General features: G+C 33.6%; 1 protein-coding gene across 1 annotated transcript in view; it reads left to right on the forward strand.

Moving 5' to 3' along the window:
- PCDH15 (protocadherin related 15) overlaps nt 1–27,015 on the forward strand; it is a 1,264,171-nt gene that overhangs the window by 1,217,524 nt on the left and 19,632 nt on the right. The window contains exons 31-34 of the mRNA XM_043926323.1: nt 8,739–8,915; nt 19,600–19,818; nt 22,039–22,047; nt 23,371–23,523. Of these exons, the coding sequence (XP_043782258.1) occupies nt 8,739–8,915; nt 19,600–19,818; nt 22,039–22,047; nt 23,371–23,523 (558 nt within the window). The remainder of the gene's footprint in view (nt 1–8,738; nt 8,916–19,599; nt 19,819–22,038; nt 22,048–23,370; nt 23,524–27,015) is intronic.

The following is a 27,015-nucleotide window of genomic DNA, read 5'->3' on the forward strand; positions in this document are numbered from 1 at the left end:
AACACGACTTAGTGAATGAGTATGCAGCCATATCCTGAAGCTGGCAATGTAGTCATTAAATAAAGAGTAGTTCTTAATTGTAAGCACTAAAGATTTAACAGTGAACTTAAGCAAAGTCCTTGTTCCTGGGGGAAAATAGCAAATAGGATAAGAATAATAAATGATACATAATTTGATGTCAAGCAGTAATAACTATAATAAAAAAAAGTAAAACTAACAATATATATTATGAAACAGACATATTATTTCATATAGGATGATTGAGGAAAACCTTTCTAATAAGCAGAAATCTAGCAGAAACCTAAGTGAGGGAGAAAGTTATTTGTCTGTGGTGATGTGGGGAGACAGGAGTAGAGAAAGTTATCCCAGAGAGAGGACACTACGTATATGAAAATTCAGAGTTAGTAATATGTTTGGGATATCAAGGTATAGATGTTAATGTAGGAAATGAGTTATATAGGATCTCATAGGCCACCTGGATGATTTTAACATTTTACTTTGTGTAAAGTAGAAAGTCCTGGGCTTCCCAGATGGAGCTAGTGGTAAAGAACCTGCCTGCCAGTGCAGGAGAGGTAAGAAATTTGAGTTTGATCCCTGGGTCTGGAAGATCCCCTGGAGGAGGATATGGCAACCCATTCCAGTATTCTTGCCTGGAGAATCCTATGGACAGAGGAGCCCGATGGGCTATGGTTCATAAGGTCACAAAGAGTCAGACATAACTGAAGCAAATTTAGCATGCATACATGCATAGTAGCTACTAGTTACATGTGGTTCTCAAGGACATGAAAAGTGAAAAGTCCAAATGAGAGGTGCTGCAAGTATAAAATACACAACAGATTTCAAAGACTTAATACCAAAAAAAGTAAAATATCTCCCTAATGTTTTTATATGGATTATATATGAAATGGTCATTTTGGATATATACAGTTAAATAAATATATTAAATTCACCTCAACACATTTTTATTTTTAATTTTTTAATGTGGCTACAGAAAATTTGAATTTATATGTGTAACTTGCATTGTATTTCTTTTGGGCATTTTGTTTTAAATGTTTTGCACAGAGAAATAACATTGTAGTTTAAGTTTTAAAAGGTGGTTAAGTGGGAAATCAGGAGACCAGTTAAGAATCTAGAACAATAGTCCAGGAGAGGGATCAATGTGGCTTGGAACTGATGGTAGGTATGGACACAGGGAGGAGTTAAGGATATAATTTTTGAAGATACAACCTACAGAATTTATTATAAATTGGACATATGGGAAAAAGTAAGATACAATAATGACTCCTAGGTGTTTGGTCTGAGCAAACAAAGCCAAAGAATATTTGCCATACTTGAACACTGAAAAATTTGATAAAAATTATACATGTGAAAGTAATAGTATTGTGTTCTTGGAAAGGATTGACTTTATATGGCAATACTTGATTCATATCAATAAAATCCCTGAATGTCAGTCCTCTCTCACCATCATGATACTAATTTCCCAACTTGGTAATGGGTTAAAGTTCCATTATCTGTTCCCCACAGTCACACTTTTAGCTCTACATTGAGATTTTTTTTTAAATTTTATCTCATTTATTCCATGTGAACTGAGTACATTATAGATATCAGTTATGGTGTTATCCAATCAAACCAATGAAAATATGTTAAAAAAATATAGGCCCAGCTGGGATGTATGAAATATTTTATTGTATTGAAAATTTATAGTTGTGTAGTTTTTCTCATCTACTATGTTCTAAATTGAATTGCTATAAATATCTCCAATCACATGCCAATTTTGCTCAAGTATTCTTAACACATAGATGAAGTTGAGGTTATCAACAGAGAATGACTATAAATGACCTAATTTTATCAGATTATCAAGCATAGACATTTCAATAGCACAACTTTTGAAAATAGTGTTTTTTGTAATAGGCATCTAATAGCTGCCTATTAAATAAATTGAAGCCAGTCATAAAAATAATACATAAACTTAATATAAAATGAAATCCAAATTTTTTAATATTCAAGGTATATATCATGATTCCTTTAAAAAAATGATAAATGTAATTTGGTTTTATTCAGTCTAGGTGATTCATTGTTATGACACAAAAGAGATTCACCTACTATTTTTCTGAAATACTTAGTTTGGGGCTTCATTTTCACAGAGAAAGAAGTAACTTCCTGTCTTTCCTAAAAGAAATACTCATTTTTCAACTCATTATGTTACAAGAAGTCATAGTTTTTTACAAAATTAAGATAGCCCAGAATACAATTTGACTTGTACAAAATAGTATCTGAAGTTGTTACTTATGTACTTTGAAGAAATAACCAAAGCTAATTACTTTTTGGACTTTTCTGGTAGCTCAGATGGTAGAGGATCTGTCTGCAATGTATGAGACAGGGTTCGGTCTCTGGGTGGGGAAGATTCCCTGGCAAAGGGAATGGCAACCTGCTCTAGTATTCTTGCCTGGAGAATTACATGGACAGGGGAGCCTGGTGGGATGGAATCACAAGGAGTCTTTTCAACTAGATTTTACTTTTTCTTTAGATTCTACTATATGTTGATTCAGTAGAGCTAATTATGTCGATGTGTTTGCTTTCAATAGGTTTATTCATATTTTAATGACTATACTCACCATTGATTGATCAACACATTTCTGAATGCTTATAGTCAAAACTACCAGTTTCTCTGGGGAGAAAGAAGAAAGTATTGAAGGATAATAAATGAGTCTTCTAAACTTATATTTGCCATCTGATATATATGATATAGAAAAATGTAAATACATAATTGTGTCCCTCTTCCATTTTTCTTAGCAACACACACACACACACACACACATTTAAAGAATGGTGCTTAGATGTTAGATTATATATTTTGTCAGATTCAATATATTTGCACCTAATTTTTTTTTCCTTTTTTTTCCCCCAGAAACAATGAAAACAAAGCAAAAAAAAAAAAAAAAAACCAACAAAAAAAACCAAACAAACAAACATAATGCTTTTTTAGAATTCCACTGAGGACATTTTGATCTTATTTAAAAATAATGTTTGATATATTTGAGCAACTGCTATTGTTTGCAAAAAGAGATGAGTAGAATCTTCTTAACTGAAAATGCTTGAAATACTCATTTTAAAAACCCTGTTTTTTAGTTTTAGGGCTGATAGAGATGGTTTTACATTGTCTTTGTTTTCCCTGAAAGAAGAACACAAACATTAAAAAATAAAGCAGTGTTGGAGCAAGTATTTTACTTAAGAAAAGAGCAAGCTTAAAGAATAGGTTGAGCTAGATTGTGGGAAATAAAAATAAATTTAATTCATAAGAGATAATTTTAATGAAGGCACCATAATATTGACTGTAATATTTTTATTTAACTTATTATTTGTGCTATATATTTTAGAAGAATTTGAATAAATATTTTAAAGCAAACAATAGAGGGGAAAAATGTAAAGTGTTATAATCTCTGTTTACTTTTCCCAAATATCATATCATTCAGTTTATTTTTCAGAGTTTTTGCTTGCACCAAATAGAAAATAACTAGAAAGCAGTTGCCAGATGACAATAATATCTTGATATTATGATTCCATTAAAAACATGAATCACAGCTGCTTTATAAAGATATCCAAGATACATAGTGGGCATTTTTTTTCCTTTCGAAATACTTCTTTCTCTCATATTTTTTTGTTTTATGGTCAAGAAGTTTTGCCAATTAGAACAGCTTATTATCTATAATTACTTCCAGGCCATGGTACAAGGTAAATACATTGTGTTCTTGCGCAGCCACTCAATTCGGATACCTGATTAGCAATGATTGGTGCCTCTATTCTCTAAATCATCTTTGTAGTTCTTCTCTTAACTTTTTCCAACTTCTATACAATTTACCTTTCTGTGCTGCTGTTTTATTAGCTTGTGGAATAAATTCAACTACGTGTTTATATAAGAAAATTCCATTTGTATCAGCAGCAACACAAACCATTTTATTAATAATTTCACTTATGTCTAAGTTGTAATAGAGGTTACATTTAGGTTTTTTTAAAATTTTTAACTTTATTCAAGGAGAATTAATGAAGTTTATAATGATTCATACAGTGAAACAAGATAAAAAACATTTAACATAAGTCAGAAACTGAATATTGCAAACAGAATAGAAAGACATTGTGGAAAGAATGAAAATGAAACTGGTAATAAAGAGGCTAAAGCATCCTGCAGAGACACTACAAAGTAGGAAACAAACTTGGTTTTCATCATTTTAAGGCCAAAGTGAAAGAGGCACACAAAAAATTGGAAAAAAATGTGAATCAGTTAAAAAATTAAGGAAAAAAAAAAAGAATCACTTCCAGTGGAAATGTAGAACTATTTCTGAGTGAAATGCAGGATTGGAGGAATGTTTTTATCCTGTGGGACATCTTAGAAAAGATATCTCCTAATGTCTTTAAGAAAATGTTCTATGGAACCTGGAATGTTGCTGAGGATATGGTCTGGGCAGAGGCTCTACAAGTCTGTTTCATGAGAGGAAATGAGTTTAGAATATTAGGAACTGTGCTGTGCTGCGTAACCCTCTGGCCATCTGCAGTGCCTATTGATTCTTTTAGCCAGGCTTTTGAAAAAATATTGACAGGTACCTGGAGTGGAGCTCCCTATGTTGCTAGTTAAATATAAAACATATTTACTTCAACAAAAGGCTAAGTAGGGTTTACAGTCATGAAATCTGAGGAGTTTTTTTACAACCACCACAACAAATAGCTAACATTTGTGGCATGTTTTTTATTTGTTGGGCTTTGTGCACTTAATTGAGTGTTATCTAAATAATGTCTCATAGAGGCCTTTGAGGTAGAAATTATTATTTTCCTCTTTACAGAGAAGAGTTTCCTAAAACTATCAGAGGCTCAGTAATTTTCACAAACACACAGATGCCAGTGGTGGAAATTTAATTAGAATCTACATCTATGAGCTAGCAGCAGGTTGGGTTCCTAACCACTCCCTATGCACAATTCTTCTTAGAAGGCAGACTTAATTAAAAACCCAATCTATTTTTTTGGGGTGATGGGTGGAGGAGGAGTGAGCTGCTCTAACACAAGGCCAGAAACGCCCATCAAATGGTAATTTTATTGTGGCTCATTCACATAAATAGGTAACTGAAAAGATGATTGGTGTAACAAATTTAGTGTGAAAAAAAAAAAGTTAGCCATAAGTAAATACTTGTTTTAGCTAAAAAAACTATTTCAGTAAAGCTGCTACACTTATTTTTTTATAACACAATTTCTGGTTAATTACACATATAAGAAATTGGATAAGTGATGCTGTAAATTAAAATTTAGGGGAATAAACCAAAAATAACTACCTTTGATAATAAAACAGTTAACTGAGCCAGTTGTTTATTAGTTCTCTTAGTCTGTGATTTAAAAAAAAAGGTGTTTTGCTTAAAAAACTTTCTCTTTCAATATTTATTATAAGAAGGCTATATAGATTGAAATTTTTAAAGTAAATTAGAAAGTAGTTTAAATTTTAAATAATTAGCTATCGTGGTAGCACAGTAAAATGTTATATATACATATATTTAGATATAAACATATGTGTACATATAATACACATAATTGTATTAACATATTTCTTGATAGAAACTTTGAAACTTTGCTAAAGATCATGTAATAACATATTACTAAATATTATGAGTATGCTACTGATCTTTTAAACTGAAGTAGAACAATAAACCCTAAGTGTAAATTTAATTTTTTTAAGTATTATAATTATTATACCAATTCATTAACACTGTATTTAATTCTTCACAGATCAGACAGTTTGTTGTTTAGAAAAATGTTGCCATGATTAAATACCATACTGCCAAATGTTCGATTATACTACTTATATTTTCAATTGATGTATCACTTCCAAGAATTTAGATTCAGGGCATAATTAACATTATATAAACATCATCACAGGCATCTCCCTTGATACAGTGTTTGTGTATGACACAGATGTTACAGACTAATAAAGAGTATTATAGATCCTTCTCTCTCTCTCCCTGTATGTGCATATGCATACACATATATATATAAATTCTAAATTATGGAACTTATTTTATTAAAGTTAGACTTCCCTGATAGCTCAGTTGGTAAAGAAGCTGCCTACAATGAAGGGGACCCCAGTTCAACTCCTGGGTTGGGAAGATCCCCTGGAGAAGAGATAGGCTACCCAGTATTCTTCGACTTCCCTTATGGCTCAGCTCGTAAAGAATCCACCTGCAATTCGGGAGACCTGGGTTTGATCCCTAGATTGGGAAGATCCCCTGGAGAAGGGAAAGGCTATCCACTCCAGTATTCTGGCCTGGAGAATTCCATGGACTGTCTAGTCCATGGGGTGGCAAAGAGTTGGACACAACTGAACGACTTTCACTTTCATTCCACTTTCACTTGAAGCAGACATCTTCTATTAATTAAAGCCTTCAAAGTCATAATATCATAAATTGACAGTGACCTAGTAGCATGCAAACACTTATGCTGCTGCTGCTGCTGCTAAGTCGCTTCAGTCGTGTCCGACTCTGTGCGACCCCATATGGCAGCACTCCAGGCTCCCCCGTCCCTGGGATTCTCCAGGCAAGAACACTGGAGTGGGTTGCCATTTCCTTCTCCAATGCATGAAAAGGAAAAATGAAGTGAAGTCGCTCAGTCGTGTTGGACTCTTAGCGACCCTGTGGACTGCAGCCTACCAGGCCCCTCCGTCCGTGGGATTTTCCAGGCAAGAGTACTGGAGTGGGGTGCCATTGCCTTCTCCACAAATACTTATACTGGTAGAATTTCTTGATGAAATTATGAACTGTAAATCCACAAGACATTTGATTTCAACATGTATGTGTGAATTGGCTTAATAAATTGGAGTGAAATAAAATACGGGCAATGTAAACATTAGCTTTAATTTATATTTGCCAATTCAAAGCACTTAGAGAGTTACATTTTTTAAAAAAATGAGGTTAACAAAAATTGGAAGCAAACCTTTATCTATGTACATATGAAGATCAAGTTCTAAAAATTCATTCTTATGAATGTCACACATATATATTTATATATATGTATATGCAATGTAATATGTATATATAATAATATATATATAGAGAGAGAGAGAGTAGGCAGCTATTGTAGAAATGCTTAGGTATATGGACATAGATGATAAATAGAAAGATTGCTTTTTACAAAATATGTTCATATTTTAAAATAGTTAAATTTAGTTTTAATATATTTATCAGAAAAAGGTTAAAAAAAAAAGTCTTCAGATCTGAACTTATTTAGCTTTATCCCAAAATATCTCTAAATGTTTAAGGAAAAAAATCTTGATAATGTGAGAAAAAGAAAAGAATGAGGAGTACTTCAGTAAAAGAAACTTCAACTATGCTCTTCCACACCAATTTAAAGTAAACAAAACACTTCATTGACACTGGCAATGTCCTCTGGGGTGCACACCATAGACGTGTGCTCAGTGGTACAGCCAGTTCCTCCAAAGCTTCATATCCTGCTTCTTTCAACAGGGCAAAACAAGCACGTACCAGACTCTGAAGGCAATATATTTTTTTTAATAGAGGAGAAAACAGGTCAATTTTGGCATCTGAAGTAAAAGTTATTTCCTGGTGTATCAAAATTCTTTAGAATATGTTATTCCTCATTCCCCCCAAATGCTTCACAGCTTGGACTCTATTTGTCATGTTTAGCTATTAAAATTAATTCATTTACATATAAATGCCTATATTTAATAATATGCATTCTAGTGTTAATCTTCAAGGATTAATAATATGAAGTTTTTAATAAGAAAAAGAACATTATGGAAATTGTCTTTATTTGACTATAATTTATACTTTCAATTAAAATCATTATCCAATTAGAAAAAAAATTGTACTTTACAGAAAATTACCTATGAGTTAATGTTATTTCTTTTTTTTCTACTGAATATTACTAATTCTGTACTAAATGATGTATCTTTTAGTTATTTAGTGGCTGGGTTGGTAGTCTGCTGTGCAATGCAGGAGACACAGATTCGATCCCTGGGTGGGGATGGTGCCCTGGAGAAGGAAATGGCAACCCACTCCAGTATTCTTGCCTGGAGAATTCCATGGACAGAGGAGCCTGGTGGGCTACATACAGTCCATGGGGTCACAAAGAATGGGACAGGATTTAGTAAGTAACACTTTCACTTTAGGTATCTGTATTCACCTAAATAGCCTCTGAGGATTTTTTCATAATCTGATAAATCTGGCAAAAGAAAATATCTACATTCTTCCACTGCTAAAGTTTTCTAAGGTTCTTTATACACTGGGGGAAACAGGTATCCTACTCTTGCACCTTGGTATATAGCTATATGGCATGTATCACAAAATCTGGTGAAAGGTGTAATTTATAACACCAACCATATGAACTCAAGAGTTCTAAGACCCCATGGCTCCTATAAAGCACAGACAACTTTATTTGTACAACACTAGTTGGTATTTCTCATGAGCCATGTAAAAGCTCAGTTGGTACCATAAATTTTAAAAGTCTAGACTTAAAGAGGACATGGTTGATGACCTCTTTCTACCTTATTCAGCATCTAGCATCGTTGGGAGTTAAATGTTCTAAATACATGGAGAATTTTTTTCAAGAGTTAGTACTCACTAAACATTAGCAAAAACCAGGCTGTCATCATTTTTCATTTACTAAATGTCATTTCAAGATGAGGGTGATTTTTCCCCCCAGTTAATCTGTCAGAATGTCATGTTTGTGCTTTGTTTGATTTATAGGATTTTGGATCGCTATGTTCAGGAGCAAATTCCTGGTGCCAAGGTTGTGGTGGAGTCCATTGGTGCTCGCCGGCATGGTGATGCCTTTTCTCTAGAAGATTATACCAAGTGTGACTTGACTGTCTATGCAATCGACCCCCAAACCAACAGAGCCATCGACAGAAATGAGCTTTTTAAGTGAGTACTTTTTTTGTCTGTAACAGCACTATGGTTCCAATATCACCCATGCTGCTGCTGCTGCTGCTAAGTCGCTTCAGTCGTGTCCGACTCTGTGCGACCCCATAGATGGCAGCCCACCAGGCTCCACCATCCCTGGGATTTTCCAGGCAAGAGTACTGGTGTGGGTTGCCATTGCCTTCTCAATATCACCCATAGATAATCCTAATTTAAGGCTTATAAGTACTTAAAGTTTGGTGGTGGTTGATGGTTTAGTCACAAAGTTGCATCTAACTCTTGTGACCCCATGGACTGTAGCCCACCAGGCTTCTCTGTCCATGGGATTCTCCAGGCAAAAATACTGGAGTGGGTTGCCATTTCTTTCTCCAGGAGATCTCCCCGACCTAGGAATCGAATGGTTTCCTGCACTGCTGGCAGATTCTTTACCAACTGAGCTACAAGGGAATCCTCACTTGAAAGTTTAAAACCCACCAAATTGTTTTTTAAAGTGAAGTGTGAGCAAAAAAAAAAAAAAAAAATCTAAGAAGGAATGCCTAGGGTGCTCATGCCTAGAATCTTTCTCCTTCTCCTTGAGATGTCAGAAGACCCATTATGCTTAAGAGCAAGGAACAGTTCAATGAGATCACCTTTCATCTTCTTCCACTCTTACTCCACAAACCTGGCTCTTAGAGAGGAAAGCACAGATTTATTCTTAAAGTGGCAGTTTGCCTGCAATGATATTAGTAGGCTTGAATTTTAAGAAGAAGCCTAATTTCTTCAAGGTCTTCCTGAATAGGCAAAAATTAGTATCTGATTTTTCCCTGATTTGCTGGTGGAAAGCAGAGGATATAGTCACTTCTACCTAAGTCCATGTGACATTGCACCCTGGTGTGAATTTGAATATATGAGTTATAAATCCTAAAAATAAGGAAAATAACAGAATCATAAACGAAATGCTGTTATAGTCTCCTTCGGAAGTTATTCTAGAACAGCTTTTGTTGTTGTTAATTTCTCCTTTACTTTAGTGACACCTAGTGTTCAAAAGATTCTTGGCATGTAGTTCTTATCCAAAGTAAAACACATTATAGTAAAAATACATATTGTTATATAATAAAATGTGTATATTCCAAATATTCAGAGATATGTGTGTATATATAAGTATAAGCTACATATATATATCTCCAAAACCCATTATTTCAGAATTTAGTTTTTCTTTGTCTCTCTATATAACAAACAGCATATAAATAAATATATACATATATAAATTTACATGTATGTCCATATATGGGTGCATGTTTTTATTTAGTAAGTGTTTACCCATTTATTTATTAAAACTCATGAATCCTGAATTTAGTTTTACTTTATATCTGTTCATCAACATTCAACTATTATTTTAGCAACAATAAAATACTGATTTAATATCAACTTAATTTTTTAAAAGACATAGTTGTCAAATATTAATAATTAAGATTAAATAAATGTATATATAATAGACATTTTGGCCATTTGCAAGATAATATACTAATCACTGTGAGGAAACACAAACGAATGAAGCAATGGCTTCCTCTCAGGCTTTAGAATCACCATCCAAATGAAGCAGCATTTAAATCTGCTAAGTCAATATTTGCTTACTTTATTAATTTAAAAGTTCTTTAGGAATACACTTTAAAAGTAATTTATATATGTTCTTTCTATTAATTTTCATTATTAACATTTATTTAAATTCATTTGTATTCTTTTATATATATATTTGTTTTACTTTGAAATATGATGATAGATTGAATTTAAGTTGTTTTACAAAATTTAAAAATATCTCTGTCTTTAGGATGACAACCTGTCTCTAGAGAGTAAAATAATGTTGATTATAATTTGAATTGTACTTACAAATATTTTATAGATGAAAGATCTGGAAACTGAAGCCAATTTTATTTCAACTGACAGTATGAAATATAAGATACACATTCTTCATTCTAAACAACTTTTCCCAAACCTACATTATATTGTGAAGAGTAGATCTCTAAATTCAATTCAATAACTATTATAGCCAAGAAGAAATCAAAAAATATATAGTAACTATAAACTTTAAAAAATTATATTGAGGAGAAGACAGAATATCTGTGAAGTATTAAAAATTTTTTCTTAGCAGTCTTCACCTTGAACTAGCAGCTGTGAAACACTGGTCTAATTTAAACCCTAGAATTGTTTCTTGACATGTTTTGTAATGAAATTGCATAGATATATTACATAATGCAAGGCTGATAATGCAAAGATGTTATCAGACATTATTATCTATTCTAAAGTTATAAAAGGTTTTGTATATTTATTTTTAACACTGAACAAATACACTAGGACATTAGGATTGTTGCCTAGTGTCCAGACCAATGGAAATAGGATTATCCTCTCAATTTTCCCTTATCCTAAAAGCTAAGAATGTTAGAATTTTCTGGAAAAAGCATTAGTAACAAAAAAAAATGTACTTCCTCCAAGGCATTCACTTCGATTTTTGGAAACTGATTTAGCTATATCAAAAAATTTTAAAAAAACAGATAAATGCATAGAAAACTGGAATGACATTAATACTCTTTAATTACATATCTTATTTCATGAGGTTATGAGTATTTTGATTTTTCTCATTTTGAGTTATCTGAATTGCTTAGATTTTTTGCAGTTTATGCATATCATTTTTATCTTGCTTTTATTCTTGAGATTCTTTGAGTATCTTTAATCTGCATTTTTGTCTGGGGAGTTTTTGTTCTTATTGTTTTCATTTCTGGAATATTCTCAGACAAAATATCTTCAAATATTTCTTATACCCTATTCTGTCTGTATTCCTTTTCTGAGACTCCAATTAAAATTTGTTTTTTCCTCATAGCTTTTGAGTGCTTTATTCTTGTTCTTCTCCCTTCCCCCAACATTCTTGTCTCTTTGTATTTTCTTTGGATAATTTCTGTTGCCCTTTTTTCAAGTTCATTGATTCATCTGCGTTAGCCTTTCCTTAAGCACATTAGAGTTCTTTATTTTTATGTCTTTCTAAAAAATGTTTTTCTCCTTTTCCATTTGGTTCTTACAATTTCTACCACCTTACTGAATTTCTCATTTCAGGCATGTTTTCCACATTATACTAGATCCCATAAAATATTAATCAGAGTTGTATTAGAGTCCCTATGTGACAGTTCCGATACCTGAATTATCTGTCTAGTTCTGCTGCTCTCTTTATCTTTCAGCAGTCCCTGAATGTCTGTGACAGAGGGCTTTCTCTCCATTCTCTTACTCTCCTGATGCAGTAAATGGCCCTTGCTTGCTGCTTGGTTCTACTCTTAAGATGGGGATGGAACAAGATGGGGTTTGGGAGGTTCTATTTTCCTTGTCTAGTCCGTGTGCCTAGGACTTAGGACAGGGCTTTCTCATCTTTTCTTTTGCTCCTTCTTGTGGCATCCATAATCTACTTCATAACTGTGGAGGTTCTTGTGTCTAAGAGAGTCCCTGCCTCTCCCCCACAGGTAGTAGACCTCTACTTTGCAGGGTCTTTGGACAGAAATCTCCTTCTTCTCCCCCAAATGGGGGGAACTTTGCTCATGACTCTTTTCCAGAAGCAGGGGGCCTTCACTTAAGCTTTCCTTCCTCTCTCTCTATGTAGCTCTTGCTTTGTATGAGATACAGGTCTAGTGTCTGCTCTGCAGACAGCAGAGCACCCCAGCCTTATCTGATTACTTCCTGTATCCCTTCACTATGTAGAGGATTTTCTCTGGTTCCATGCCCTGTACCCAATCTATCTTATAGTGGTCCATACGGAAGAGTTTGCAAATGAGTGCAAATCCCATGTGTGTTTGTGGGTAACTTTTTCTAACCTATATGCTGATACACACTTAGCTTTTAAGCATTTATTAAAATTTTAGTTGATTTATTTTATTTAAATTTATAACACTATTTTTACCTTGTTCTAAGAAAGATGAAACAATGCATGGTCCCATCTCACTGTTGGAGGGAACTGTTACCTTTTGCAATTCAGTTTTGTTTTGTTTTGTTTTTTTTTGCTTGCAAAAAATTTATGATTTCAATCTTACAGACTTTCCAGTCATTAGGGTGGATGCCACATTCTCCTGTGGCATTCTGCCTCCTGAGCAGAAACAGACAATTCTATTTTAAAACGAAACTTAATTAAATTTGAAAATAAGCAAATACAATTTTAGCTTGTACATATTTTTTATATGCCCAGGCTGCTTAACCTTAGCCTGTTCAGATAGTAAATAAGAGATAAAGAAGAAGGTAGAAAAAGCTGGTATATTTTACAAACTGCATTTAGAATTGCAGTGTTTAAAAATACGTAATTTAAAATGAATCTAACTACCAAGGTCTGATAAAACTTCTTTCAACTTCCTAAATCCAGGAAAAAGAGTAAAAATACTGAAAATTCAAATAATTGGAAAACAAAATACTAGAACCTAGTTAAAAGAATTGTGTACTGGTATAGAGAAAACAGTAGTTCACCCCTGATTTGCTTTATTAAGCAGATCCAAGTAGAAAGGATGTGGGCAGATATGTTAACCATTGCCACTCTGTGAAACTATTTCAGAGACCCACAGTGTTTACTGACCGAGGAAATAGGCAGTTGTTCCTCCACCATTTAGGTGTGGGCTTTTGAAGTACAAACCACATTCTCCTGCTCACCCTCCTCTTCATTCTACGTTGGTATGTACACTGCGACACTGAATCAAGGTAAAATGCAGGATGGTCTGTGGTTACATATTGTACTTTTTTTCTGAGTTATTCATTGTTCTTTTTTGCTAAATATTGGAATATAATTGCTTTGCAATGTTATGTTATTTTCTGCTTTACAATCCTGTGAATCAGCCATATGTATACATATACCCCCTACCTCTTAAGCATCCCTCCCAATCCCCTTTCCTCTCCTCTAGATCATCACAGAGACCCTAGCTCAGCTCCCCCTTGCTATACACTAGATTCCTGCTAGCTATCTATTTCACACATGGTAATGTAAATGGGTTTCCCAGGTGGATCAGTGGTAAAAGAATCCACCTGCCAATGCAGGAGTCGAAGGAGCCGTGGGTTCAGTCCTTGGGTTGGGAGGATCCCCTGGAGAGGGAAATAGCAATCCGCTCCAATATTCTTGCCTGGGAAATCGCATGGACAGAGGAGCCTGGCAGGTTACAGTCCATGGGCTCACAAAGAGTTGAATGTGACTGACAGACTAAACGTAATGTGTATATGTCAGTGCTACTCTCTCAATTTTCCCCCCACCCCCGCCAGCCCTGCTTCTTTGAACGTGGTGTTCCACACAAGTAAATGGAGGCAGGGATATAAGCTTGCATGTGCTTCATCAGTTGAGTGAATCAGAAGATATGAAATTCGCTTAGGAATTTACCTCATCTAGGGAAAACAGAGCAATAATGGATTAACGTTGGCTAAATGCTAGGGCAATTACACTAATCTCACATGCTAGCAAAGTAATGCTCAAAATTCTCCAAGCCAGGCTTCAACAGTACATGAACTGTGAACTTCCAGATGTTCAAACTGGATTGAAAAAAGGCAGAGGAACCAGAGATCAAATTGCCAATATCCATTGGATCTTTGAAAAGCAAGAGAGTTCCAGAAAAACATTTACTTCTGCTTCACTCACTGTGTCAAAGCCTTTGACTGTGTGGATCACAACACACTGTGGAAAATTCTTAGAGAGATGGGAATACCTTACCTGCCTCCTGAGAAATATGTATGCAGGTCAAGAAGCAACAGTTAGAACTGGGTGTGGAACAACAAACTGATTCCAAATAGGGAAAGGATTACTATATGCAGACTATATTATGCAAAATGTCAGGTTGGATGAAACACAACCTGGAATCAAGATTGCTGGGAGAAATATCAATAACCTCAGATACACAGATGACACAACCCTTACAGCAGAAAGTGAAGAACTAAAGAGCCTCTTGATGAAAGTGAAAGAGGATAGTGAAAAAGTTGACTTAAAACTCAAAAAAAAAAAACAACTCAACATTCAGAAAACTAAGATCATGGCATCCGGTCCCAGCACTTCATGGCAAATAGATAGGGAAACAGTGGAAATAGTGACAGACTTTATTTTGGGGGGCTCCAAAATCACTGCAGATGGTAACTGCAGCCGTGAAATTAAAAGGAGCTTGCGCCTTGGAAGGAAAGCTATGACCAACCTAGACAACATATTAAAAAGCAGAGACATTACTTTGCCAACAAAAGTCCATCTAGTCAAAGCTATGGTTTTTGCAGTAATCATATATGGACAAGAGAGTTGGACTGTAAAGAAAGTTGAGTGCCAAAGAATCGATGCTTTTGAACTGTGGTGTTGGAGAAGACTCTTGAGAGTCCCCTGGACTGCAAGTAGATCCAATCAGTCCATCCTAAAGGAGATCAGTCCTGAGTGTTCATTGGAAAGACTGATGCTGAAGCTGAAACTCCAATACTTTGGCCACCTGATGCAAAATACTGACTCATTGGAGAAAAGCCCTGATGCTGGGAAAGATTGAAGGCAGGAAGAGAAGGGGATGAGATTGTTGGATGGCATCACCAACTTGATGGACATGAGTTTGAGCAAGTTCTGGGAGTTGGTGATGAACAGGGAAGCCTGGCATGCTGCAGTCCATGGGATCACAAAGAATCAGGCATGACTGAACAACTGAACTGAACTGAACTGAACTGAACTGAAATGCTAGTAAGGGATCTGTTCACTTCACCCTTAGACTTAAAAAGGATTTTAACAAGCAGCTAAGTAGACTATGGATGAGAATAAAGAGCAAATATCAAGCCTTTATTGATCTTGAATCTGACAGTTTTATTTTCTTCCTAAAAGAAGTAAGCAAGGAGAAAAATGGGATCAGTAATAAATGCTGAAAAACAAAAGAAATACCATTCTGATGACTTAGAGGTAGACTATATCTCTGGAAATAATTCTGTTATAGAAACCATTGGAAAAGAGTTTAATATTTTCAACAGAAAAAGACCATATAAGACAAATGGTATATGTGTTTTACATGCCCTGAATCTTTACCTCTTTCTGGTAAAAAATGTTCCACAGAAGAATAGTGTCGTTGACCTTCTTCCACATGGTAGCAGGCTGGAACCCTCAGGCCCTTTGGAGTATGCCTTTCCTCTGCTCACATTGACTACATGTGGATTAGTCCACATTCCAGAGGTCAGTTAGAGTTCATCTTTAAGGATTGACATGGATGTTAGGAGACAATAGAGCTCTTAGTCCTGAAATCAGAAAAAATATGGAAAAAACAAAAACAAAAACCAAACCCTGAAGTTTCTTTGGGCTACATTTTCCATCTTTAGGGAGAAAATCTCCTAGAATCCATTGACTATCCAAACTTGGACTTGCCTGTAATGAAAAGGCATCTGAAAAATAAATTGGCAAAGGGAAGTATAAACATAAAAAGCTTACAGCATATTAAGGGAAAGAAAAAAATGATAAAAGAAGTAAAAACAAACTTAGAGGACAATCAAGATACAACCTGATAATTGCATGTATCTCTGGAAACAGTGAGAGACTTTATTTTGGTTGGCTCCAAAATTACTGCAGATGATGATTGCAGCCATGAAATTAAAAGATGCTTTCTCCCTGGAAGAAAAGTTATGCCCAACCTAGACAGCATATTAAAAAGCAGAGACATTACTTTGCCAACAAAGGTCTGTCTAGTCAAAGCTATGGTTTTTCCAGTAGTCATGTAAAGATGTGAGAGTTGGACTATAAAGAAAGCTGAGCACTGAAGAATTGATGCTTTTGAACTGTGGTGTTGGAGAAGATTCTTGAGAAGTCCCTTGGACTGCAAGGAGATCAAACCAGTCAACCCTAGAGGAAATCAGTCCTGAATATCCATTGGAAGGACTGATGCTGAAACTGAAACTCCAATACTTTGGCCACCTGATGCAAAGTATTGACTCATTAGAAAAAACCCGATGCTGGGAAAGATTGAAGGCAGGAGGAGAAGGGGATGATAGGGGATGAGATGGTTGGATGGCATCACCGACTCGATGTACATAAGTTCGAGCAAGCTCCGGGAGTTGGCGATGGACTGGGAAACCTGGCGTGCTACAGTCATTGGGGTCACAAAGTGTTGGACACAACTAAGCGACTGAACTGAACTGAACTGAGGTAGAAATTGTAGTAGTTATCACAGAAACAAAACCTGAAAATACAATTAAAAGATTTCATTACATCACAGGCAGAATCAATGAAAATGTTGTCACATGTCGTTTAAAAGCAACTGAATATGTTTTAGAACTATTGAAACAAAAATAAAAATGACTTAATCATAAAGGAACAAAAATTGATGCCTTAAATTCCATCTGTATGATAAATGCCAAAAGTCAGTGGAATCAAATTCATAATATTTTGAGGAGAATGTTATGCCTCAAAGGATTTTTGCCTAGACAAGTTGTTCCTCATATATAGAGCAAAAAATTATTCTAAATCAGTTATGGATTCAAATGTGATGCTCTCTTCTAGTAAACAAATACTTATGATATCCTAAATTGAGAAATAAACCAAAATAAATATCTAAATCATAGAATTATTGTAGTGTAAAAAGACTAATAAATCTTCCTTTATGTGGTTTGGATATCAATGAGAATCCAGTAAAAATCCAATAGAATAGTGACCTGTTGTCTGCATGATAGGAATAATTTTTCCTTGCAATTTATGCTCTTTGTCTACTTCTGATCCTTCCCAGTTTCTAATGATATAGTGCTTGTGATGTAATTCTTAATCTGTATTTCATTTGGAATTTCTTATTTTATCTGATAAACATTCAAACAAAGTGTTGTACAATTCCATTCCAATCTTGTACTTGGAACAATGGAAAAACCTTTATAGTACTCCTAAACATATCTGAAAATGGTCTAGGAAAAATTGATATAAAAAGCATATTTTTCATCTACAAAAGCATATTTGTAAAAAATAAAAACAAAAAAGCATCCTAACTGCCTTGTATTATAGTATGATAACTTGAATAAAAACCTGCGTAGCTTTAAAACTAAAATGAGTTATTTGAGCCATTAGGTTTCCTAAATTGGAAGATTAATAAACTATCCAAGGAATTCATATCTGATATCAGGCATCTATTTTTTTTTCTTTATAGAAGCTATGAACAGCTTGTTTAACTAGATTTAAAGTCAGCACGATCACTTGGAAAATTAGAATAAAAGGTATCAAAAGGGAAGAAATAGCCTGTAAAATGCACAAGGATAGCAATCTTCAGTTACTATTTGATGGTGAAATTCTGAGCCATTTCAATCTTTTTTTCACAATTCTTTGTATTTTTCACATCAGTATTTTATATTAAAACATGTTTCTAAAATTATATTTTCACTTTGTATGTGCTGTGTAATTACAAATATATAAAAATGTTTATTAACAGCAAAAAAAAAAGATTAGTGCACCAAAATATTAGCAGCTGTTATCTTTGCATTATGAGCATTTGAGTAATTTTGCTTTTTGAACTATTTTGCTTTCAATTTTCTACAGTAGGACATTTCATTTTTTATAGATAGAAGTCTTAAGAAATCAAAATACAAATGCCTAAAACATTTGTGGCTTTGTGGTTTTAAGAACATAATTATTATATCAATATTATAGGATTTATAAAAGACCGTTTAAATGTTCCTGAGGAATCTTAAAAAAAATGCCTGCTAATTACAGCATAAAATATATGACAAAACTGTTCAGTCTAATTAAATTAAGTAACAATTATTCCTTAATTCTTCTCCCCAACACAATACTCATAGTTGGAAATGCATTATTTAGTGAAAGGGTTTGCAAGAACTACTAGATAAATTGGGCTTCCCAGGTGGCGCTAGTGGGTAAAGAACCTGCCTGCCAGTTCAGGAGACATAGAGATGAGGGTTCGATCCCTGGGTCAGGAAGATCCCCTGGAGGAGGGCATGGCAACCCACTCCAGTGTTCTGGCCTGGAGAATCCCACAGGTGGAAGAGCCTGGGTCCCACAATCAGACATGACTGAAGTGACTTTGCCGGATGCACTAGATAAATCAACCACCAATTCTTATCATTCTAAGTGTACTGATTTACTGCCTGCATCATTTATTTAGTATTCTGTTTCTAGGAAGAAGAAAACCTTTTAATTTGTTCATTCTTTCCCATAAAAATATTTTGGTTTGAGATTTGAGAGTGTTGACATTTAGGGTGGTCTGGTGAAACCTAATTAAATACTATGAAGACTTGGGTTGATATCTCAGATTTGTTTTCATAACTTTGCAACTTTGTGGTCTGCAGTAAATCAGTATTAAGGTTTGATTTTACAGAATTATTTTGAGAACCAAAAGACATAAAATGCAGGAACACATTTCTAAATTGTACTATATAATTTAGAATATTATATTTTATCCCACCTGAATAATTTACTATAAATAATCTCAACATAGCGATATTAATTTCAATAACATCGTTATTTACTTCTGCCAAGTCTATAAGCATAGTAAGGATCGTTGTTATTAGTATGTTTGATATGGGTACATAGAACTGTTACTCTTCTTTATTGCTCTTGCTTTTTATGTATGCTTTTCTTATTCATAATAAGATTTCTGACTCAGCTTATGTTATAATTAAACAAAATATTAAAAGAGATTACCAAAAATATTTTGTTTACTAAAAGGCCTTCTCTGTTAATATTGATTTTACTGTTTATCTAACAATAAAGATTTTTAGATGGCAAACTGCTTGATATCAATAAAGACTTTCAGCCACATTATGGGGAAGGAGGACGCATTCTGGAGATCCGGACTCCAGAGGCAGTGACCAGCATTAAAAAGCGAGGAGAAAGTCTCGGCTATACCGAAGGGGCCCTGCTGGCTCTGGCCTTCATCATCATCCTCTGCTGTATTCCTGCCATCTTGGTGGTTTTGGTCAGCTACAGACAGTAAGTATTCATACCTGCTGAAATAAGGACAGCTCCTCAAGAAGGCATATCAAAAACTTGCCTCTGGTAAAATGGCTTTGTAGTTGTAAAATATTCATGGTGCAAACATTCTGGGAGTGTGGTATTTTTCTTGTGGCAAATACCCTTCCTTTAAGGGAAAACTACAAACTTTCAATACATTTTTCACAGATTTCTCAGTGTTCCTGTGCTAAAATATTCTTATCTGCCAGGAATGTTAGGTTACCTCCTATAGTTTCATTTATGCTCTTCATCAGGTTAAGAACTTTGGGAGGAAAGGTAGTGGAATGTCATTTACAGATACCACGGTTGCAAAGGAAGGTCTGTAACCTAAATATCAATGCATTGTCTTGCTAGGTTTTTATCCGTATTGTCAAACTTGCCCCTATGCAGATATTACAGTTTGAAAAAATCATTTAAAAATCATAGCACACCATATATAATTTTCCATATGGTTTCTTCTTTCTTGGGTAGCCTTGATAGTCTATATTGTAACATCTAACATTATATTTTGGTTGTACAAGTCTTACATTTTTCTGGTCCCTATAGACAAATACATTCATTTAAAATATCTATATTTTTCTTCTTAAGGTTCTTTACAGTAGTCAAGTAAATTTTAGCTAATTTAAACATCTATATTTAAAATAGTCTAGTAAGCAACTTTTCTTTATTCGATACTAGATATGGGGAATTGTGTGATAGAAGGTTGTACTTTTTAAGTATATCCCTATTGATGATAAGTGCTAAAAAATAAAAACAAAACTATGGAATAGGTTAAGAAGAGAGATAGCCCTGAGGGTACCACAAAATGAAAATAATTAACAGACAGGAATAATAAATCATACAAATTACTTGACATAACAAATAATGGTAGAATGGCTACTCATCATTTTTTTAAATGATTAATTTAATTAAATTAATTAAAGATAATTAAAATATCTACAGGGAAAGTACTAAAAAAGTCTTTACATAATCTTAAACTGTTATCTTTGTTCTCTCAGCAATGAGGATTTTCTATTGAATTAAATAAGGAAAGGTAATTCCAACTTGAAAGTTGAAGAATGTGCTGTGCATGAACATAGTAGAGGAATATTTTCTGTCACAAAAGGAATGAGAAGTTGCAAATATAACATTTAGGTTGACATATTAGAGTTCAGTGTGTGCTTAAATAAGTTGATATGCCAAATCTAAAGCCTATACACAAACAATAATGGACATATTTTTAGATTATTAAGTTATCAACCCAATATTAATTTTCATGTTAAATATGTCTGTATCACAGTTACTTTTTCATCCAACTATTCCTGAAAGGAGATTTATTATACCCTGCTAGCATTAAAATAAGTGAGAAAACTTCTTTTACTTGGCATACAAGGCAGTGATCAAAACTGAAGCATCCTGGATGTTATGCTAAATGGTCTGAATTTCAACAAAATATTAAAATCCTTAATATTTAAATATTTTAAATATATATTATTTTATTGTTTTTCAATTTAGTAATCAGCTTGACAATCTAAGAGTAAATTTTGGTTACTCTCTTTTTGTAGATTAACAAAAGTAAACATGTTATAAAGTAAAATTCTATTATTTTAAAATTTAACTTTTGTACCTTCATTTTCTGCTTATAAATAGATTGGAATGAATGGTTATTCTTTCACTTTAAGATGTGTCTTTGAAATTTGCTGTGGATGGAAAACTAGGAGGCAAATGTGAAAGTGTCATAAATTTAGTCTCCAGGATTGGCACCTTCCAATTCTAGCTTCAGCTTCAAAGTGAGGACGAGTATAACTGGAGCTTGTTGCCTGATTCCATTTCTTTAATAGTCTTCAAACGCAGTAAACCAAAATGCCAGTTATAAAGATCAGAGCATCTTTAATATTCCATTTCTCTATCAGAGGAAAAACTCACATATGCATGTTTTAATCCAGTGTTTCCTATTCCAACTAGTTAATTTCTTTGTTTTCCTGCAATAAATGTTTTAACAGCTTGTAGGACGGTGACAGTAATAATAAAGTGCTTACCATTTTCACTTTCTGAATTTAAAGACTTAATTCTCCTACAATGTCATTAAGTCTGTGTTATTATGAGTTTAACCCATAAATTATTCATAGTTTAGATGAATTCAGATGTTAAAATATTATGAATGCAGTGTTTCTCATGTAACTTTCTCTTTTTTTCTTATTCATTTGCTTTCCCAAACAGGTTTAAAGTGTAAGTATAATTACTAATATGTTGCATATGATTTTATGTGATATGAAAAGAAAAAAAAAAAACAGATAATGCTAATAAAGTAGTCAGCCTGCCCAGAAGCAGGTATTATTTCTCTACTTTATATTTGTATTTTGTGTTTGAACTAGTTTTTAGTTGCAGTTCTTTTGTGGTTTGTGTGTGTGTGTTTATTTGCTCAGTCGTGTCCTACTCTCTGTGACCCTGTGGACTGTGGCCTGCCAAATTCCTCAGTCCATGGGGATTCTCCAGGCAAGAATACTCGAGTTGGTTGCCATGCTCTCCTCCAGGGGATCTTCCCAACCCAGGGATCGAACCCAGGTCTCCCACATTTAGGCAGATTCTTTACCGTCTGAGCCACCAGGGAAGCCCTTGTGGTTTATGTATATAGAATTGAACTAGTTTTAGACAAATGGATACAAGAGGAAGAAATGTGAAAAAGACAGTTTGCCCTGATATCCGCCACCTTTTGGGATTTTGGTTTTGAGACAAGAATTAACAATCAGTATCCAGGAAAGTAAAAAAGAACAGCCTTGCTCCAATGCAAGAATCACAGGCATTCCTTGGAATCCAAAGAAAATAAAAGCTAACCAAATCTCCCTCCTAAACGTGCACTTCTACACAGTTCCTGTAGTATCTAAGATGGGTTTAAAATCATTTTTAAACAAAATAATTTTTCTTTAAATAGATGGAAGGCCAATAATAAAAGCCAATTGTGTATCTTCTATGGGCTCCCAAGTGGAGCTAGTGGTAAAGAACCCACCTGCCAGTGAAGGAGACATAAGAAACCTGGGTTCATTCCCTGGTCAGGAAGATCCCCTGGAGAAGAGAATGGCAACCCACTCCAGTATTCTTGCCTGGAGAATCCCATGGACAGAAGAGCCAGACAGGCTACTGTCCATAGGGACGTGGAGTCGGACACCATTGAAGCAACTTGGCATCACATGTATCTTTTATATGCCTCATTATGAAAGAGATCCATTAAACCACCACCAGTTATCAATCACATGTTATAAATACTTTTCCTTCTCCATTTAATATTATCATTTAACTTAATTTGCAAATTTTTCTACTGAATTGACCATTTTTTCAAGGACTAAACATTTTAAAGAACTAAGGAGAAGGGGTTTTAAGTAAATGGTACTCTGTGGGAATGCTTTTGTAATTGTATTAGTTAGTTAAGTTCAAATATTTGTACAAAAAATTTTGAATTCCTCTGATAACTGGACTTTATTATTGAAAGGTAGCCTGTTGATAAGTATATGATTTCTAAAATGAGTTTTACAAAACCTCCTTACTTTACCAAAGACGCCAAGCTGAGTGCACCAAGACAGCTCGAATCCAGTCCGCCCTGCCTGCGGCCAAACCAGCAGCGCCTGCCCCGCCACCGGTGGCCATGGCCCCGCCACCCCCGCCGCCTCCTGGTGCTCATCTCTATGAAGAACTCGGGGACAGCACGATGTAAGTAGACTTTCCAGGGACTTTTAGAAATAAATGGGTTTTGATGGATGCTGTGTGGTGAGTATTAAATTTCAACTTGATGTGGAAATACTGCTTACAGCCTATTTTGATTATTACATTTTTTAAACATAAAACTGTTAAGATGAAGACCTAAGAAAGTTCAGTTGGAGAGTAATAACCAAAAAACTAACAAAAAACATTAACAATAATAATAATAATAAAAACTGAGTAACAAGAAAGAAGTGTTCAGTTTGAGAAGACATTGGCAGATGAGTAGCTTGAGTATTACATTTAATTTCTAAATCTTCAGAATCAAGGATTTTTCTCCCAAATTAAAACTTCTGAAAATATTTTTCTCATAAAAAATGAGGACAATAAAGCACAGTCATAAAATAGTAATTCCTGGTTTGGTACCAAAAGCCAGCTCCTGTTTGGTAATCAAAAGTCCATTCTATGGTCTAAAATAATAGACTTTTCTAAGATACTATTTTAAGATGTTATAAAATAGAATTAAAATCTGAATGAAAATAAATAATTAATATCACATATATAACCTCTTATAATAGTATTTCTCCTGGACTATTTGGAATCTCTAATCAATACTAAATCACCATTTTGAAAAAGAGTTTAAATTATTCCTAAAAGATTTTATGGCTTTATAGTGTCTTTAATGATGCTACCTCAAACATGATTCTTTCTGGAGATATTTAATCTGCCGTATTAAAAAAAAAAATTCATTGACATGAATCAGCCATGGATTTACATGTATTCCCTATCCCGATCCCCCATAAATAGGAAAAAAAAAATTCAAGATATATCAACATGAAATGCAAAACAACCAAGGATATTATAAAACTTTGAATATGACTAAATTAAATCCAGGAAGACTATTATTAACTGAAATTTGGTGGAATTGAGGGACTAAAACACATTCTACTGTGTTACATTTGTAGCATTTACTAGTAGGAATAAAGCAAGCCTCAAAAGTTATGAAATTTATCTTTTAATGGGAAAATTATATTCGAACCTATGTATCAATATTATGAACTGTATTCATACTATTATATAGGTTATATTGAAAATAGTTTTTAAAATACTAAAACTGAATTTAACATATAGTTTAATGCTAAAGTTGAATTTAAAAGAACTTAATGCCTCACATGCTACTTCTGAAGTAATAATATAGGATTAATGTTTTAAATATTTTTTTCCTTTCATATAAGTTGGAATGATGGTTTCTTTTTCAATTATTGGTGAATGTTGGAATTGAGCCAATAAGATTTGATTCTAAAAATGTTCAAAACTAAAAAAGATTGATGTGTAAAGTTGAATGTGCTTTATTTGAAATTAGTGACGGGTATATACTAATTTCTATTTAAAAAAAGCAGGAATACTATAACATCACCGGGAATCAGTATAGTTTGATGGTGATAATTTTCAAGTAGCAATGCTTAAGGACTATTTTTATTTGAAAAATTGCAGTAGATAGTAGAGGATTTTGCAATTCTTATTTGTATTTTTTGAAGTGTTTTAAGTTTTACACATTTAATGATCTTTGACAAATGTTTAAATTATCTATTTAAAAACTTTTTGCAAGAATTCTAGCCATAAATTGCTATAAAATAAGCTATCTTCAAATGAATTATAATCAACTATTTTTTAAAAAGACGAAGGGTATATTGAAAAAAAAGTTTCACAAATAATTAACAACTTAATGTAGACTCAATAATTACTCTGTAAAAGTCATATTCCTTCTAAACAAGACTTATGTCTTCTTTATAAATCAATGTGGACTAATTGTTCACTTTGGACATAGCAGCAATTCTTAGAATCTCATTTTTAAAATTCTGTTTTAGAATTGAAGTCACCCATGTTTAATAGAGGTGAATTTAACTATGTATAGGAGATAGTGGGTTGGCCAAAAAATCCATTTGGATTTTTCCATAGGAGGTTATGGAAAAAAACAAATGAACTTTTCAAGCAACCCAATAGATAGCTAGATGTAATTTTATGTCATAAGACAACAAAATAAATGTCATACGATTTTATCTAAAGCATTATTAAAATTATTCATATTAATAAAATATGACACATATATTTTCTCTTTTGATATGAGTATTACGTATTTAAAGCATATTCTTGTTAATATTTTCCTAACCATCTCAATTTAACTATAGTTAAAACTTTTTTTTTCTATCACATGTTTTCTCTTTCTCACCTGTGGATACATAGGCATAAGTAAGTAAATGATATCATTCTAATACAAGGACATTAGAAAAAAAAAGATGCAATAGAATAGACTAAGTGCTGTTTTGCTCTATATACAGTAATCTTCATCTTTTACTGTACGTTTACTTTTAAACAGAAAATTATGTCTTCTATACTGCATTCCTTCTTTATAACTTGAAATTGCATGAGTTTAAATGTATTCCCAGTAATAGTATGTCTACTTATGAAGAGAAGTTTCAAAATTCTCTTTGTTTTTGTTAAAAATATTTATGGTATCTTTCCATCAGAAATGATGTGGTATCATTGAATAGATAGTTCTTTCCAAGAAAAATAAATCCAAGAATGTATTTACACAGAAACAACTGCTATATGTCAACCAGATTTTAAAAGACTGCTTTTTGTGATTTTGAAAAGCAGTTGCTATTTGTTTAATCCAAGTTGTCTCCACTTTCTCAATTATGTAGGCGATCCTGACCACCTGTGAGAATTCTCTCTTGCAGTTTGCATTTTTGCCAAAGGACATAAAAAATATATATCATTATATTGTCTCACCTTTCATCCTGGTTTTTCAATGTAGCTTTTAAATTTTAATTTAAAAAATCCTTTTATTTCATCTATACTATGTGGGTAAATATTAAATGATAATAAAAATGAATCTGTTACTCTGAGCTTGAGAAGCAAAGTCAAATGAAAGACTATTTAAAACCCCAAGTCTCCCTGTCTTTCTGGGAGAAGGGTCCCAGTGCTTCCACTGGAGCACTTATTTGTGTTCTCTGACTTATTCCATTTTATTTATGACTCACAGTCACTGTAATTCAGTGACCATGTCTGATCAAGTTTTTCAGTGATATCAAAACTATTACTATAATAGTATATATTTTCATTAAAGTGTGGCCTAAAATTTGACCTGTATCATGTTCAAAAGAAACCAAAAGTCTCCCTTCTTATTTGTAATATTTATAGTGCTTTTAAAATCATTAAGCATAAAATTAAAATGGAAGAAAATAATCTGTCAAGATTCTTAAATACAATTTTTCAATTGTGATTTAGAACTCTATGAAAGAAACCCTCCCATCTGTCCTTGGAGACTAATTCTCTTAATCTAGAGTGCAGAAAATCTTTCTGTATTCTCTTGCAAGCTTTATCTCATATAGGAGAGTACTTTTAACTCCAGGACAGAATTACTAAGATGAGAGATAATGGGCAGGTACTGAATCAGATACAGCTAAGGATCCATTCCTTAAAACGGTCAACTCTGATCAT

The sequence above is a fragment of the Cervus elaphus genome, chromosome 15, assembly GCF_910594005.1.
Source record: "Cervus elaphus chromosome 15, mCerEla1.1, whole genome shotgun sequence".
Taxonomy (NCBI): Eukaryota; Metazoa; Chordata; class Mammalia; order Artiodactyla; family Cervidae; genus Cervus; species Cervus elaphus.